The sequence below is a fragment of the Sprattus sprattus genome (genome assembly GCF_963457725.1).
Source record: "Sprattus sprattus genome assembly, chromosome: 18".
NCBI classification, from domain to species: domain Eukaryota; kingdom Metazoa; phylum Chordata; class Actinopteri; order Clupeiformes; family Clupeidae; genus Sprattus; species Sprattus sprattus.
The window spans coordinates 4,435,828-4,450,154 of NC_137916.1; the positions used below are offsets into that span (position 1 = coordinate 4,435,828).

The 14,327-nt window shown below is 46.3% G+C and overlaps 1 protein-coding gene across 2 annotated transcripts in view; it reads right to left on the reverse strand.

Moving 5' to 3' along the window:
• The window catches only part of prkcab (protein kinase C, alpha, b), a gene marked incomplete at both ends in the record, with an annotated part of 156,448 nt that overhangs the window by 42,432 nt on the left and 99,689 nt on the right, over window positions 1-14,327 (reverse strand). For both annotated transcript variants that reach the window (XM_080856437.1, XM_080856436.1), the window contains 2 exons: window positions 1-22; window positions 1,065-1,176. The exon at window positions 1-22 is cut by the window's left edge and continues 107 nt beyond it. In XM_080856437.1, the coding sequence (XP_080712563.1) occupies window positions 1-22; window positions 1,065-1,176 (134 nt within the window). The remainder of the gene's footprint in view (window positions 23-1,064; window positions 1,177-14,327) is intronic.

The following is a 14,327-nucleotide window of genomic DNA, read 5'->3' on the forward strand; positions in this document are numbered from 1 at the left end:
TTGTGCACGTTCATGTCACACGCTGACAGGGACAGGGAACAAGAGCCACGAGGTCAGTTTCTCACAGTTAGATGGGAAATAGAAGAATATGTTAAGAGGTCAAAAGAAGTATAGCAATTCATCAATACACATTTCATTTACTCATAAAGACAAGCAGGTTTAACTGTGCTGTGGCAAGGACAGGTAGGAGAGTTTCTTTACCCTAATTGTATTTCTCTGAGAAAGATGACAGTGTGCTTAAGTACATTATACCCACACTGTGTGCATATCAGTGAAGATGAGCATGTAGCTGTTTGATGTACTGTGTGTGTTTGTGCGTGCGTGCGAGTGTGTGTGTGTGTGTGTGTGTGTGTGTGTGTGTGTGTGTGTGTGTGTGTGTGTGTGTGTGTGTGTGTGTGTGTGTGTGTGTGTGTGTGTGTGTGTGAGTGTGTGTGTGCGCATGCGTGTGTGTGTGTGTGTGTGTGTGTGTTTGTCTGCTTTGGGTATTTAAAAAGGAGACAGGCATGAAGAGCTGGGGCTGCTGTGTATCTCCGTGCCCCCACCTCCCCACCCCACCCCCACCCAAAGCCCTCTCTGTGGGGAGGCAGAGCAGGTTTGCAGATTGTGAGGATGTAATTACAGATTTGGTGCCATCCCCACATCAATTTATTTCAATCTGCTCTCATTAAAATCTGTGATAATATTTGCCATCAGAGACGGAGAGATGGATGGGGCACGGCAGGGAGTGACACGGGGGGGGGGGGTGAGGAGGCAGGAAGAGAGAAGGAAGAGACAGGGGAAAGAGAGGTGGAGAGAGAGTGAGAGAGTTACTCAGACCCTTCACTATGAGGATAGGAGCAAACGGGAGAGAGAAACACAGTCATCATCACTTAACAAACTAAAAAAGCCAGCACAAAATGGCCAGTCGCCAATGCTGAGGATGGGAGGAGGGGGAGGAGGGAGAGGAGGGATAGAGATAGGGAGGAGAGAAGGAGGAGGAGCAGGAAGAGGAGGAGAGGAGGAGGAGGAGCAGGAGGAGCAGGAGGAGGAGGAGGAGGAGGAGGAGGAGGAGGCGCAGGACTCACTGTCACATTTCATGCCCTGGTGGATGAGGCCGTAGAGCAGCGAGCCGCAGTGGTCGCAGAACGTGGGGCTGCCGTACGAGTGGATCTTAAACTTGTGCTTGCTTCTGGGGTCCTGGAGCATGGGATACGAGAGAGAGAAAAAGAGAAAACGCTTACAGCATCTCTCCCAAAAGACATTAAAGGACATGAATAAATGACAGCATCTTGTGAGAACTAGGCACTAACAGCATCTGCTTGTACAATGAAAAGCGAAAGAGCATGAAAAACTCTCACGATGTTCCATGTGTTTCTTGTGCTGACTTGTTTACCATTGTTTTTGTCCTCGTGTGTTATTGGTCTGTGTCCTTCTACTCTGGTTTGTTTTGGGTTCACTGTCAGATCGCTCGTCTCGTTTAGCTCATGTGTTCTCAGTTTCTTCTGCCCACGAAGCTTTGTCCAAGCTTCTGCCTGTTTGCATGTTTTGCTATTTCCTGTTTGCATGACCTGCCTATCTGTCCTGAGGGTTACTGACCTGCCTATCTGTTCTGAGGGTTACTGACCTGCCTATCTGTTCTGAGGGTTACTGACCTGCCTATCTGTAGTCATGGTAACTGACCTGCCTACCAGTACTGTGGGTAGCTGACCTGCCTATCTGTTCTGAGGGTTACTGACCTGCCTATCTGTCCTGTGGGTTACTGACCTACTGACCTGCCTATCTGTCCTGTGGGTTACTGACCTACTGACCTGCCTATCTGTCCTGTGGGTTACTGACCTACTGAACTGCCTATCTGTCCTGTGGGTTAATTGACCTGCCCTCTCTGTCCTGTGGGTTACTGACCTGCCTATCTGTACTGTGGGTTACTGACCTACTGACCTACCTATCTGTACTGTGGGTTACTGACCTACTGACCTGACTATCTGTAGTCATGGTAACTGACCTGCCTACCTGTACTGTGGGTTACTGACCTGCCTTGATGTGGATTGCCTTGCCTTACTGTTTTTTATGAATCTTCCTTTAAATAGTAAACCTTACTTTTGCTTTACTCCTGCCTCCTGTATCCCCCCCCCCCCCAATTCTAGTCAGAATACGAGTCTGATACTGAACCATTGGGCTGTGATTATGGGGCGTGTTTCAACGAACCAGGAAAGAAAATGCCTCTTCGCTGAATTGGATACCTAGAACCAATCAGAGCAACGTAGTATTACCATCTGATAGATTAAACTTTTACCTGATCCCGTTGGAAGCACGGCAAAAACATCTTTTCAATCGACAAATGCCTTGATCGCGTTTCTCTGGTCCTCTTTCAAAATGAATACGCTGTCAATATCTGTTGAGATATGCCTGCTCACGTTACTTAATTAGCAGCAAGGCTAGAAGCTACAGTTTGTTTCAATGAGTTTTTGGTGTACGCGTTAGCAATGACCTAACAATAATGGTCTAGAGAGCTTTAGTAAAGACAAACAATATTCTGCAACATTCGTGTTGCACATGCACAACTAAACGAGTCAATGTAGACATTAAAAAGTCGTGTAGATAGCTTAATTCACATAAAATATTCCCCACTAAGCACCCGAGACGCGGCCATCTTGGTCGGAGTTTGAATCTACCGGTTAATTCAACTCAAGCGTTGGTTGATTATCTGTCCATCATCGTATAAAGCCCGCCCTTACAATTTGATTGGTGGTCAGATAGCTTTTTCGACTTTTTCGAGAACTTGAATCTCTCCCAACTACCTCAAAGCCAGACTGAATCTCCCAGACCAAAAATGTTGTGGGCGGAGTTCAGGCTGGTATCCAGGCTAAGTTGACACAGTCTTAGACACAGAATTATGGGGGAAACTTGTCTTGCAAACAGGCGGACATTACATTTATGTGGTTCTAATCATAAAGGGTTACCATGCAAACACAACGGCTATGGGCCCCCTCTGCGTGCGCAAGCAAACAGGCGCTGGGGAAGGTAAACAGCACCGACCCAAACCCAGACGCAGGCAGGACCCTGATCTGGACCCCTGGCACAGGGGCTGACTCGTCCCAGGGGTCCCTCCCTCCACCAGGCTCTAATTGGAGCGCTGCCATTTGAAGCAGCAGCAGCCACTGGCTTCCCTTTAAGCCTTGGCAGAGCAGAGTAGAGAGAATAGAGAAGAGCACAGGAGCACAGCACTGATGAATGTTTCCCTCTCTATTTCTCTCTCTACATCTCTTTGTCTCTCTCTCCCTCTCTCTCCTATTGTTTCCCACAGCCTCTGCCTCTCTCTCTCTCTCTCTCTTACTCCTGCTGCCTCCTATTGTTTCCCACAGCCTCTGCCTCTCTCTATCTCTTACTACCGCTGCCTCCTATTATTTCCTACTGCTTCTGTCTCTTTCTTTATTCTCTCTCTCTCTCTCTCTATTACTACCAATGCCTCTCTCTCTCTCTCTCTCTCTCTCTCTTACTACCACTGCCTCCTATTGTTTCCTGCTGCCTCTCTGTCTCTTTATTATTCTCTCTCTCTCTCTCTCTTACTACCGCTGCCTCCTATTGTTTCCTGCTGCCTCTCTGTCTCTTTATTATTCTCTCTCTCTCTCTCTTACTACCGCTGCCTCCTATTGTTTCCTGCTGCCTCTCTGTCTCTTTTTTTATTCTCTCTCATTGCTTCTGCTGATTTCATCTGATATGTGACCTGTAGCACTCCTAAACTCAACAAAGACACGGCTCCATTTCATTTAGTGTAATATTTAATGGATATGCTTTTGTAGTAGCCTATTAGGTTCACATCACTTCAAGTCCCATCCATACACAGCAAAAACAGTCCTCCCATTGATCATCTTGGTTTAAAGGTCAAAATATGAGACCGTAGTCTAAACCAAATATCTTAAAGTTACAATACAACATTTATCAATAAGTCTTCAAACCACATCAAGTTGGCAACATTCTTTTTATCTGAATATTAAAAAAAGGATACAAGGTAAACAAAAAGAATCTAAGGATTGGCAATATATGCTATTTGCTATTTCAACTGAATGAAGAAGAGAATGTCTGTATAGCCTGTAAGGTAAAGGCCTCATATACGTATGCAAAAGTTTAGGCACCCCTCTGGGGCTGTATGATAATTTACTCTGTCTTCATCTAAAAAGGTCGTAGTGGTATACTATTCATTTTCTAGTTAACACTGAGTGCTGGCGTGTTTTTGAGACAAAGATATTTAGTGTAACAGTATTTAGTTGTGTGAAATAAAATCAAATGTGAAAAATAGGCAGTGCAAAGGTTTGGGCACCCTAATAATTATGTTGATTTGAATACCTGTACCTACTCAATGCTGATTAACTGCAACACATCATTAGTCTGATAAACTCGTTAAGCCTTCGATTCCATAGAAAGGTGCATCCAATCATTAGAAAAGGTATTCAAGGTAGCCAATTGCAAATTGTGCTTCTCTTTGATTCTCCTCTGAACAGTGGCAACATGGGGGCATCAAAACAGCTATCAAATGATCTGAAAACAAACATTGTTCAGAAGTATGGTTTAGGGGAGGGCTACAAAAAGTTATCTGGGAGGTTTCAGCTATCAGTTTCCACTGTGAGGAATATTATTAAGAAATGGAAGGCAACAGGCACAGTTCTTCTTAAGGCAAAAAGTGGCAGGCAAATAGAAATAACATAGAGGCAAAGGTGAAGAATGGTAGGAATGGTCAAGGACAACCCTCAGACCACCTCCAAAGACCTGCAAGGTCATCTTGCTGCAGATGGTGTCACTGTGCATTGCTCAACCATTCAGCGTACATTGCACAGAGAACAGCTGCATGGGAGAGTGATGCGGAAGAAGCCTTTTCTGCAAACAGGCCACAAACTGGCTCGCTTGAGGTTTGCCAAACTACATTTGAACAAGCCAGGCTCATTTTGGAACAAAGTGCTGTGGACTGATGAGACAAAAGTCACAACAAGAGGCGTTGCGCGTGGAGGCAAAAGAACACAGCATTCCTAGAAAAAACACTTGTTGCCCACAGTAACATTTGGTGGGGGGTGTATCATGCTGTGGGGTTGTGTGGCTAGTGCAGGAACTGGGAATCTAGTTAAAGTTGAGTGTTGCATGGATTCAACTCAGTACCAGCAAATTGTTGAAAATAAGATGTTCAAGAATCTGTAACAAAGCTACGGCAGAATTGGATGTTCCAGCAGGACAACACCCTGAAACATTGCTCAAAATCCACTAAGGCATTTATGCAGAGGAACAACTACATTGTTCTGGAATGGCCATCCAAGTCCCCAGACTTGAATATAATTGAAATTCTATGGGATTACTTGAAGTGGGCTGTCCACGCTAGGCACCCATCAAACCTTACTGAACTGGAGATGTATTGAAAGGAAGAATGGTCCAAAATACCTTCATCCAGAATCCAGACACTCATCAGAGGCTATAAAAAGTGTTGGGAGGCAGTTATTTTTGCAAAAGGAAACTCTAGTAAATATAAATGTGATTTTTCTGTTGCGGTGCCCAAATGTATGCACCTGTCTTATGCTGTTATGATGCATATGGCATATTTTCTGTTTATCAAATAAACCTAATTTCACATTTACAATATCACTGTGTCCATGAAGTATTATATATATGACAAAGAAGTTCCTGATCCAAACTCCCAACAATTTATGAATGAAAATAGCGACTGTATTCATTCATTTTAGTTTTTTTTTTTTAAATTTGTGTCATTTGGTTTGTGTTTTTATTTACATCTTAATTATCCTAAGTGATTCACATTTATAACTATAATCATAATGTTTATTTTAATTTATTTATATTTCTTGGGGCATCTAAATGGCCAGCAGCAGCTTTCATTCTTTCATTGTCTTTCTCTCTCCCTCTACTCTCTGTATCATCATGCCCATGTTTAGGCTTGTTGTGTGATGGAGTGAAGGGAGTATGTTTCAGGGTATGGCAGAGAGTGAGTGAGTGAGCGAGCAAGTGAGTCAGTACTGCCTGAGAGAAGATGAAGCACCCCCTCCTTCCCCCTCTCCTTCTTCTCCCTCTTCCTCCCCCCTCTCCTCCTTCTCCCTCTCCCTCTATCCCCTCTTCTTCCCCCTCTCCTTCTTCTCCCTCCAGCCCCTCTCCTCCTTCACCCTCTCCCTCCATCCCCTCTTCCTCCCCCCTCTCCTTCTTCTCCCTCCAACCCCTATTCCTCCCCCTCTCCTCCTTCTCCCTCTCCCTCCATCCCCTCTTCCTCCCCTCTCCTCCTTCTCCCTCTCCCTCCATCCCCTCTTCCTCCCCCTCTCCTCCTTCTCCCTCTCCCTCCATCCCCTCTTCCTCCCCTCTCCTTCTTCTCCCTCCAGCCCCTCTTCCTCCCCCGCTCTCCTTCTTCTCTCTCTCCCTCCAGCCCCTCTCCCTCCCCCTCTCCTCCTTCTCCCTCTCCCTCCATCCCCTCTTCCTCCCCCCCTCTCCTCCTTCTTCTCCCTCCATCCCCTCTTCCTCCCCCCCTCTCCTCCTTCTCCCTCTTCCTCCAGCCCCTCTCCCTCCCCCCTCTCCTCCTTTTCCCTGTCCCTCCAGCCCCTCTCCCTCTCCCTAGAGAGGAACTGTGGATTGGGGGAGAGTTTTCTTGTGCTGAGTGGAGGGTGGGCGGAGAAGAGAGTCAGTGGGAGATGAGCACCTGGGCTAAGCATCTTCTGGGTGTCGGGGGCTCCTGGGGGCCAACTGGGTCGAGGTCAGAGGTCACTCATTCAGTTTGTTTTTGAAATAGAATAATAATAAAAAATAATAATAATAAACCTTAGAATACCAATAGGTCTTCGCTGCCTACAGCAGCTCAGGCCCTAATAAATGTGTTTGCCCCTGTTTATGTGTGTGAGTGTTTGCATGTGTTGTGGTGTTTTAAAATGTGTGGCAAATTGCAATTCCCTGTTGCTCCCCTGGTATACAGAGCAATATCAAGGTCATGACAGAAAAATACCAAGGTCATTGTGTGCAAGAATGTCTCAAATGAATCTGTCTCTTGTAATTAGCTTCTATAACAGTGATTACATTTTCAGATTTAACACCATGAAAAATGGGTTTGGCTGTGAGATGTGAGACTCGGGGGCACGGAGACAATGTCTGGGGGAGAGTGAGGTGAGGTGAGGTAAGGTGGGTCCTTTGTTGTGGAGGAAAGCTCCACACCGCTCTGAAGGACACTCCAACCCCACCCACTAGATTTATACAAATATATTTAATAAACACGCAGGCTGAGAGTGGGCCCTCCTGCAGCAGGGTCCAGAAATAGAAAATGTGCTGGGTGTGTGTGTGTGTGTGTGTGTGTGTGTGTGTGTGTGTGTGTGTGTGTGTGTGTGTGTGTGTGCGTGTGTGTGTGTGTGAGTGTGCGGAAGTGAGCGACTCAGACACCCCACTCGCCCGCCACCTGTCTGCCCAAAACCACAGCACGACAAGCAGCGTGCGTTTTCAATCAGGCAGCGCTAAGGATGGCCGTTATTATTCACCAAGGCAAGGGGGGGGGGGACGGAGGAAGTGTGAACTCTGGTGTGTTTCAGGGTTTTTTCTAACCCTGGGTTTCTTTTTTTTGGAAGGAAATGGCTGTGCTGTGTTGGAAACATCTCATGGCATAGGGAGAGATGCAGTATTGGTTTAGAGATTGCTGGGAAATGAAAGTGAGGCTCATTTCCTAGCTCTTGAAAATGAAAGAGATGCCAAAAAAAGATTCACAAACGAGCGCCACAGCCTCGCAAGGAGACCAATCACAAACTCCAGCTCAAGGACATGAGTTCTAAACAGATTGTTTTCTTTATAACAGCCGATTTACCGATGACAGGAATGATTTTATCTATAAAATTCACTGCCAAAATATCCTGGCTACGGTAAAATATTGTTTTCCTCTTCAGATGTGAGGTGCAAGTGTAATTCACGTAGAGAATTTTCTGGCACTTCAACTTGTGACCCATATGAACTCAGATACAACATAAGATGCTGTCTGCTCATCATGGTCTACATCTGCTGTTCTGATAATGGATATGGAAATGTAAACCCTCTCTCATTAAGCAAACATTACATCATAAACATACCACATCCAGGCACAAGGTGTAGTGTTTGAGATCAATCATGTCCAGTGATACAACAGTGACATTTGTTAGTAAATATCATATCCCATGCAAAGATGCTGTCACAATCACAATGACTGATAATGGTAATCAGACACTGTTGTGTGTAATTGGCCACAAACTGTCATGATGACTTGGCATGGAGCATCTGCAATGACATGTCTATGCCACGGTTCAAATTGAGGGTTTAAATCAAGCGCTAGCTCCCAATCTGGATGAAAATGTGCTGGGTGTGTGTGTGTGTGTGTGTGTGTGTGTGTGTGTGTGTGTGTGTGTTCACGCTGATTTGCATGATCCTTAACACAGCCAGACTCCCCCATGCTTTGCTATTTTTAACCTAAGGGCTACAATCTGTTTGACAAATTCACACTGACAAATATCTCTTTAAAACCCAAACACTGTCCCTACATATATGTTTCTGAGCTATATGGAAGGACACTTTTACCCGCTTCATAGGGTACATCATGCAGACAGCGGGGGCAGATGAGGGCAGAGAGAGAGAGAGAGAGAGAGAAAGAGAGAGAGAGAGAGAGAGAGAGAGAGAGAGAGAGAGAGAGAGAGAGAGAGAGAAACACAACTGTGACTGCAGTGTCTCGTGCCACTGCGACAGCACTGGCAAAGGCCAACAGGGGAACTTCTCATCACATAGTCATCTATTGACAACTTCCTGGTCCTTATGTTAATCAGTCACAGCGGGTAGTGAGCTGTGACTCACAGCCTAACCCAGTTGACTTTCCAAAGGGATTGGGGCCCAGTGCTCCTCCTTTGTCGTCACCCAGGGAGGCAGCAGGGAGGCTGCGGCACTTAGGAAAAATGCTAGTCAGCTTATTGTCAAACACCATGGTGGCTGCGTGCGTGCTTCCTCATGAAATACTTCACGTTAACATTTCCATATCCCCAATGAGTGGGCTTCATTAGGTGATCTCTGAATGGAACACCTGGATCTACGGAGGCCTGCACCAAAGACAATGGAGCAGTTGGGAGCACATTTTCTTCCCATTTGTGTGTGCATTTGTCCAGTAATTGCTGTTCTATTATGGAAGTATGTACAACACTGGGAGTAGGAAACAGGGTTATTAACCCCACTGGCACAGCATGCGTCATACTGCTCCATGTGTCATAGAGAGACAAGCTCCAATGGGCAGGGACCGCCGTCCCCAAAAACAAGAGAAGGAAAGGTGCCAGCTCCATCTCGGTTATAGGGCCTTCCCAAGCCGGGCTCATTGTGCTCTTGATTGCCTGCAGCTCATCATCGCTATGGTGATGCCGGTGTGAATCTCCTTCCACTTGAGACAGTAGGAACGTAGCCTCTGAGGACACCTCCTGCATGACTGGCAACATGCCTGCTCCTCTGAGGACACCTCCTCCTCCTCCTGCAACATGCCTGCTCCTCTGAGGACACCTCCTCCTCCTCCTGCAACATGCCTGCTCCTCTGAGGACACCTCCTCCTCCTCCTGCAACATGCCTGCTCCTCTGAGGACACCTCCTCCTCCTGCAACATGCCTGCTCCTCTGAGGACAGCTCCTCCTTCTCCTCCTCCTGCAACATGCCTGCTCCTCTAAGGACACCTCCTCCTCCTCCTGTTACATGCCTTCTCCTCTGAGGACACCTCCTCCTCCTCCTCCTCCTCCTGCAACATGCCTGCTCCTCTGAGGACACCTCCTCCTCCTCCTGCAACATGCCTGCTCCTCTGAGGACACCTCCTCCTCCTCCTTCTCCTGCAACATGCCTGCTCCTCTGAGGACACCTCCTCCTCCTCCTCCTGCAACATGCCTGCTCCTCTGAGGACACCTCCTCCTTCTCCTCCTCCTACAACATGCCTGCTCCTCTGAGGACAGCTCCTCCTTCTCCTCCTCCTGCAACATGCCTGCTCCTCTGAGGACACCTCCTCCTCCTCCTTCTCCTCCTGTTACATGCCTTCTCCTCTGAGGACACCTCCTCCTTCTCCTCCTCCTACAACATGCCTGCTCCTGTGAGGACACTTCCTTCTCCTCCTGCAACATGCCTGCTCCTCTGAGGACACCTTCTCCTCCTGCATGACTGGCAACATGCCTGCTCTGTTCAATATGCTCGTGCTGAATGTGCTTCCCCCATACTTCAACAGCCTTTCAGTGGGGCAAAAATAGACATAGCATGATCTACATAAGCGGAAGCCCTGACTAACACACACACACACACACACACACACACACACACACACAGACACACACACAGACTCTGTAAACATGCCTGGTTGCCTAGGTTTGTGTATGTACGACAAACATCATCCTTAATGACAGCGGGGTTGCTATGGTGATGGGTCTGGATGCAGAGCTGCCGAGGCGGCATAAAAAGGTTCAGAAGAAGAAGTGAGACAGGGGAGAGGAGGAGTGAGAGGAACAACTGAGACAGGAGAGGAGGAGTGAGAGGAACAACTGAGAAAGGAGAGGAGGAGTGAGAGGAACAACTGAGACAGGAGAGAGGAGGAGTGAGGGGAACAACTGAGACAGAAGAGGAGGAGTGAGAGGAACAACTGAGACAGGAGAGAGGAGGAGTGAGAGGAACAACTGAGAAAGGAGAGGAGGAGTGAGAGGAACAACTGAGACAGGAGAGGAGGAGTGAGAGGAACAACTGAGACAGGGGAGAGGAGGAGTGAGGGGAACAACTGAGAAAGGAGAGGAGGAGTGAGAGGAACAACTGAGACAGGAGAGGAGGAGTGAGAGGAACAACTGAGACAGGGGAGAGGAGGAGTGAGAGGAACAACTGAGACAGGAGAGGAGGAGTGAGAGGAACAACTGAGACAGGAGAGGAGGAGTGAGAGGAACAACTGAGACAGGAGAGGAGGAGTGAGGGGAACAACTGAGACAGGAGAGGAGGAGTGAGAGGAACATCTGAGACAGGAGAGGAGGAGTGAGAGGAACAACATTTCCTCCCTTCTCGCTCTCTCTCTCTCTCTCTCTCTGTCTCTCAATCTCAGTCCCTCTCTCTCTCTCCCTCCATCCTTCCTCTCTCTCTCTCTCCCTCTCTATCTCTCTCTCTCTCTGTCTGTCTGTCTGTCTTGCGTGGTGGTGTTTACAGTGACGGCGTGTGAAAAGCTCTGGGGGTAATCACCAGGCAGGGTTTCACCCACATGGCCTCAGGGGAGAGGAGGGAGGCTGGCAATGGGGGGACCTGAACCCAGAGCCCCGGGCCCTGGTCAGGCTACAGACGGGCTTCCCCCAGACAGCCAATTAAGCAGCCAGCGACCTGGCTGCAGTTCAGTCACAGGTGCCGTCTGAGCTCACCCCTCAACACCTCGCATCACTTCCTCTGCACACACACACTGCACGCTGTTTTATAGAGAGTAAACACACAAACATCACTTCCTCTGCACACACACACTGCACGCTGTCTTATAGAGAGTAAACACACAAACATCACTTCCTCTGCACACACACACTGCACTGTCTTATAGAGAGTAAACACACAAACATCTCTTCCTCTGCACACACACACTGCACGCTGTCTTATAGAGAGTAAACACACAAACATCACTTCCTCTGCACACACACACTGCACTGTCTTATAGAGAGTAAACACACAAACATCTCTTCCTCTGCACACACACACTGCACGCTGTCTTATAGAGTAAACACACAAACATGGCTGCAGTTCACTCACAGGTGCCGTCTGAGCTCACCCCTCAACACCTCGCATCACTTCCTCTGCACACACACACTCAGGGACGTGCACAGGAGTGTGCTAAGGTTGCTTGGGCAACTGCCCGTTTGCCCTCCTCGAGTAAAAGTGCCCCTCAGAGAAAAAAATAAATAAATAAATAATATACAGTACTGTGCAAAAGTTTTAGGCAGGTGTGAAAAAATGCTATGAACTAAGAATGCTTTGAAAAATGTAAACAATAAATGTTTATTTTTTATCCATTTACATGGTAAGACTGAGCACAGCAACAAGACACAACGTAGTTATACTGCATCAGCAGGGTCTCTCCCAGACAAAGATTTCAAAGCAGACAGGGGTTTAAAAATGTACAGTTCAAGCTCTTTTGAAGAAGACGTTGAGGATCGTAGACGCAGTGGTCAGCCAAGGAAACTTAATGCAACTGATGAAAAACACATCAAGCTTATTTACCTTCGAAATCGGAAGATTTCAAGCAGTGGCATCAGCTCAGAACTGGCAGAAACCAGTGGTACCCAGGTACAGACATTTACTGTCCGGGGAAGTCTGGCCAGAAGTGGTCTTCATGGAAGAGTTGCAGCCAAAAAGCTCTACCCCGACAAGGAAACAAGGCCAAGTGACTGAACTAAGCACGTAAACATAGAAACTGGGGTGCAGAAACATGGCAGAAGGTGCTCTGGACTGATGAGTCAAAATTAGAAATATTTGGCTGTAGAAGAAGGCAGTTTGTTCGCCGAAGGGCTGGAGAGAGGTACAATAATGAGAGTCTGCAGGCAACAGTGAAGCATGGTTGAGGTTCCTTTCCAGTTTGGGGCTGCATTTCTGCAAGTGGAGTTGGAGATTTGGTCAGGATGAATGGTGTCGTCAATGCTGAGAAATACAGGCAGATACTAATCCATCATGCAATACCATCAGGGAGGCGTATGATTGGCACTAAATGTATTCTGCAGCAGGAACATAACCCCAAACATACAGCCAATGTCATTAACAACTATCTTCAGCTTAAAGAAGAACAGAAAGTCCTGCAAGTGATGGTATGACCCCCACAGAGCCCTGATCTCTACATCATCGAGTCTGTCTGGGTTTACATGAAGAGACAGAATAATTTTAGGAAGCCTACATCCACAGAAGATCTGTGGTTAGTTCTCCAAGATGTTTGGAACAATTTACCAGCCGAGTTCCTTCAAAAACTGTGCACAAGTGTATCTGGAAGAATTGATGCTATTTTGAAGGCAAAGGGTGGTCACACCAAATATTGATTTCATTTAGAATTTTCTTCTGTTCCTTCACTGCATTTTGTTAATTTATGAAGAATTGATGAAAATAAACTGTTAACACTTCCATTTTTGAAAGCATTCTTAGTTTACAGCATTTTTTCACACCTGTCTAAAACTTTTGCACAGTACTGTATACTGTACTGGGGCACTTTTACTCGAGGAGGGCAAACGGGGAGTTGCCCAAGAATTTCATGTAGACCTAGTTTTAAAAAATCGCCACCCGAAACATGTCATAAAGTAACCTTCTTCACTTCCAATCGATAAGCCTATGGGCAATGGGGAGGGGGGCATGCACGCGACCAGCACCTGAGCCTGCAATTTCGGTCACGGTTGTTTTCTTCTGTGTCGATGAAAAAACTGCTTTGACGTTGTCAGAAAAGGTGAGTTTTAAGTTGTAGAAATGTATAACAAACCAACAATCATCATCATGTTTTATGAAATTAATTAGAACCTTCATTAATCGAGGCTCAGTTTGCCACGTATAGCCTAAATAATCAGATGACTAGTTTGCCTACCATACAACCAGCCCGTTATCACATGCTAATGTTTTGGTAGAAAAACTAAGCTACATGTCTGCTGATGGTCAGTTTATAACATTTCGTTTTAACAATAAGAATAAATGATGGAAATAATGCATCACATAAATGATTTCATTCAAAATGGTTACATTTCGAAATCCTATCACTATTTTGGGTTTAGTTAAGTGTAGAGTGCAGAATGCCTACTGAAAAGAGCAGGACTCTGGAGAGAGAGAAGCAGCTTAAAGAAGCAGCAAAGGGTAGCACATCCTGGCTTGGCTACAAAAAAGCAAACCAGCAGGTGAGACAGAGACATTGAATTGTGATAAAGATGATAATGCATAGGCTAATTCATTTATGATTTAATAAAACTCGTATTTTTAGCCTACTAATGGCAATTTATCATATTTACATTACATTGCAACCACAAGCCTCCAGACCAGAGGAAAATGCGGAACAGGAGATAAATTCGACAGGTAGGCCTAAGTGCTGAACACCAAATTTGAGATACAAGGACCATGCTAGAAAGTACAGGGATAAAGAGCCACATGCTAAATAATTGTAATCTTAAAAAAGTATAGGCTTTTAGAGATCCTCTCCAAGATCTTGCCTGAGCAGAACAAAAGTACCACTGCTTCTAGTGGGCATTATAATAGTAAAGATAATGTTAATAACAGTAATATATGATTGGACAGATGATGAGCCAAGCGCATCAACTGCATCCAAAGAGGCAGAGCCAGAGCCAGACCCAGACCCAGATGAGATCAGCACAGACTTTGAA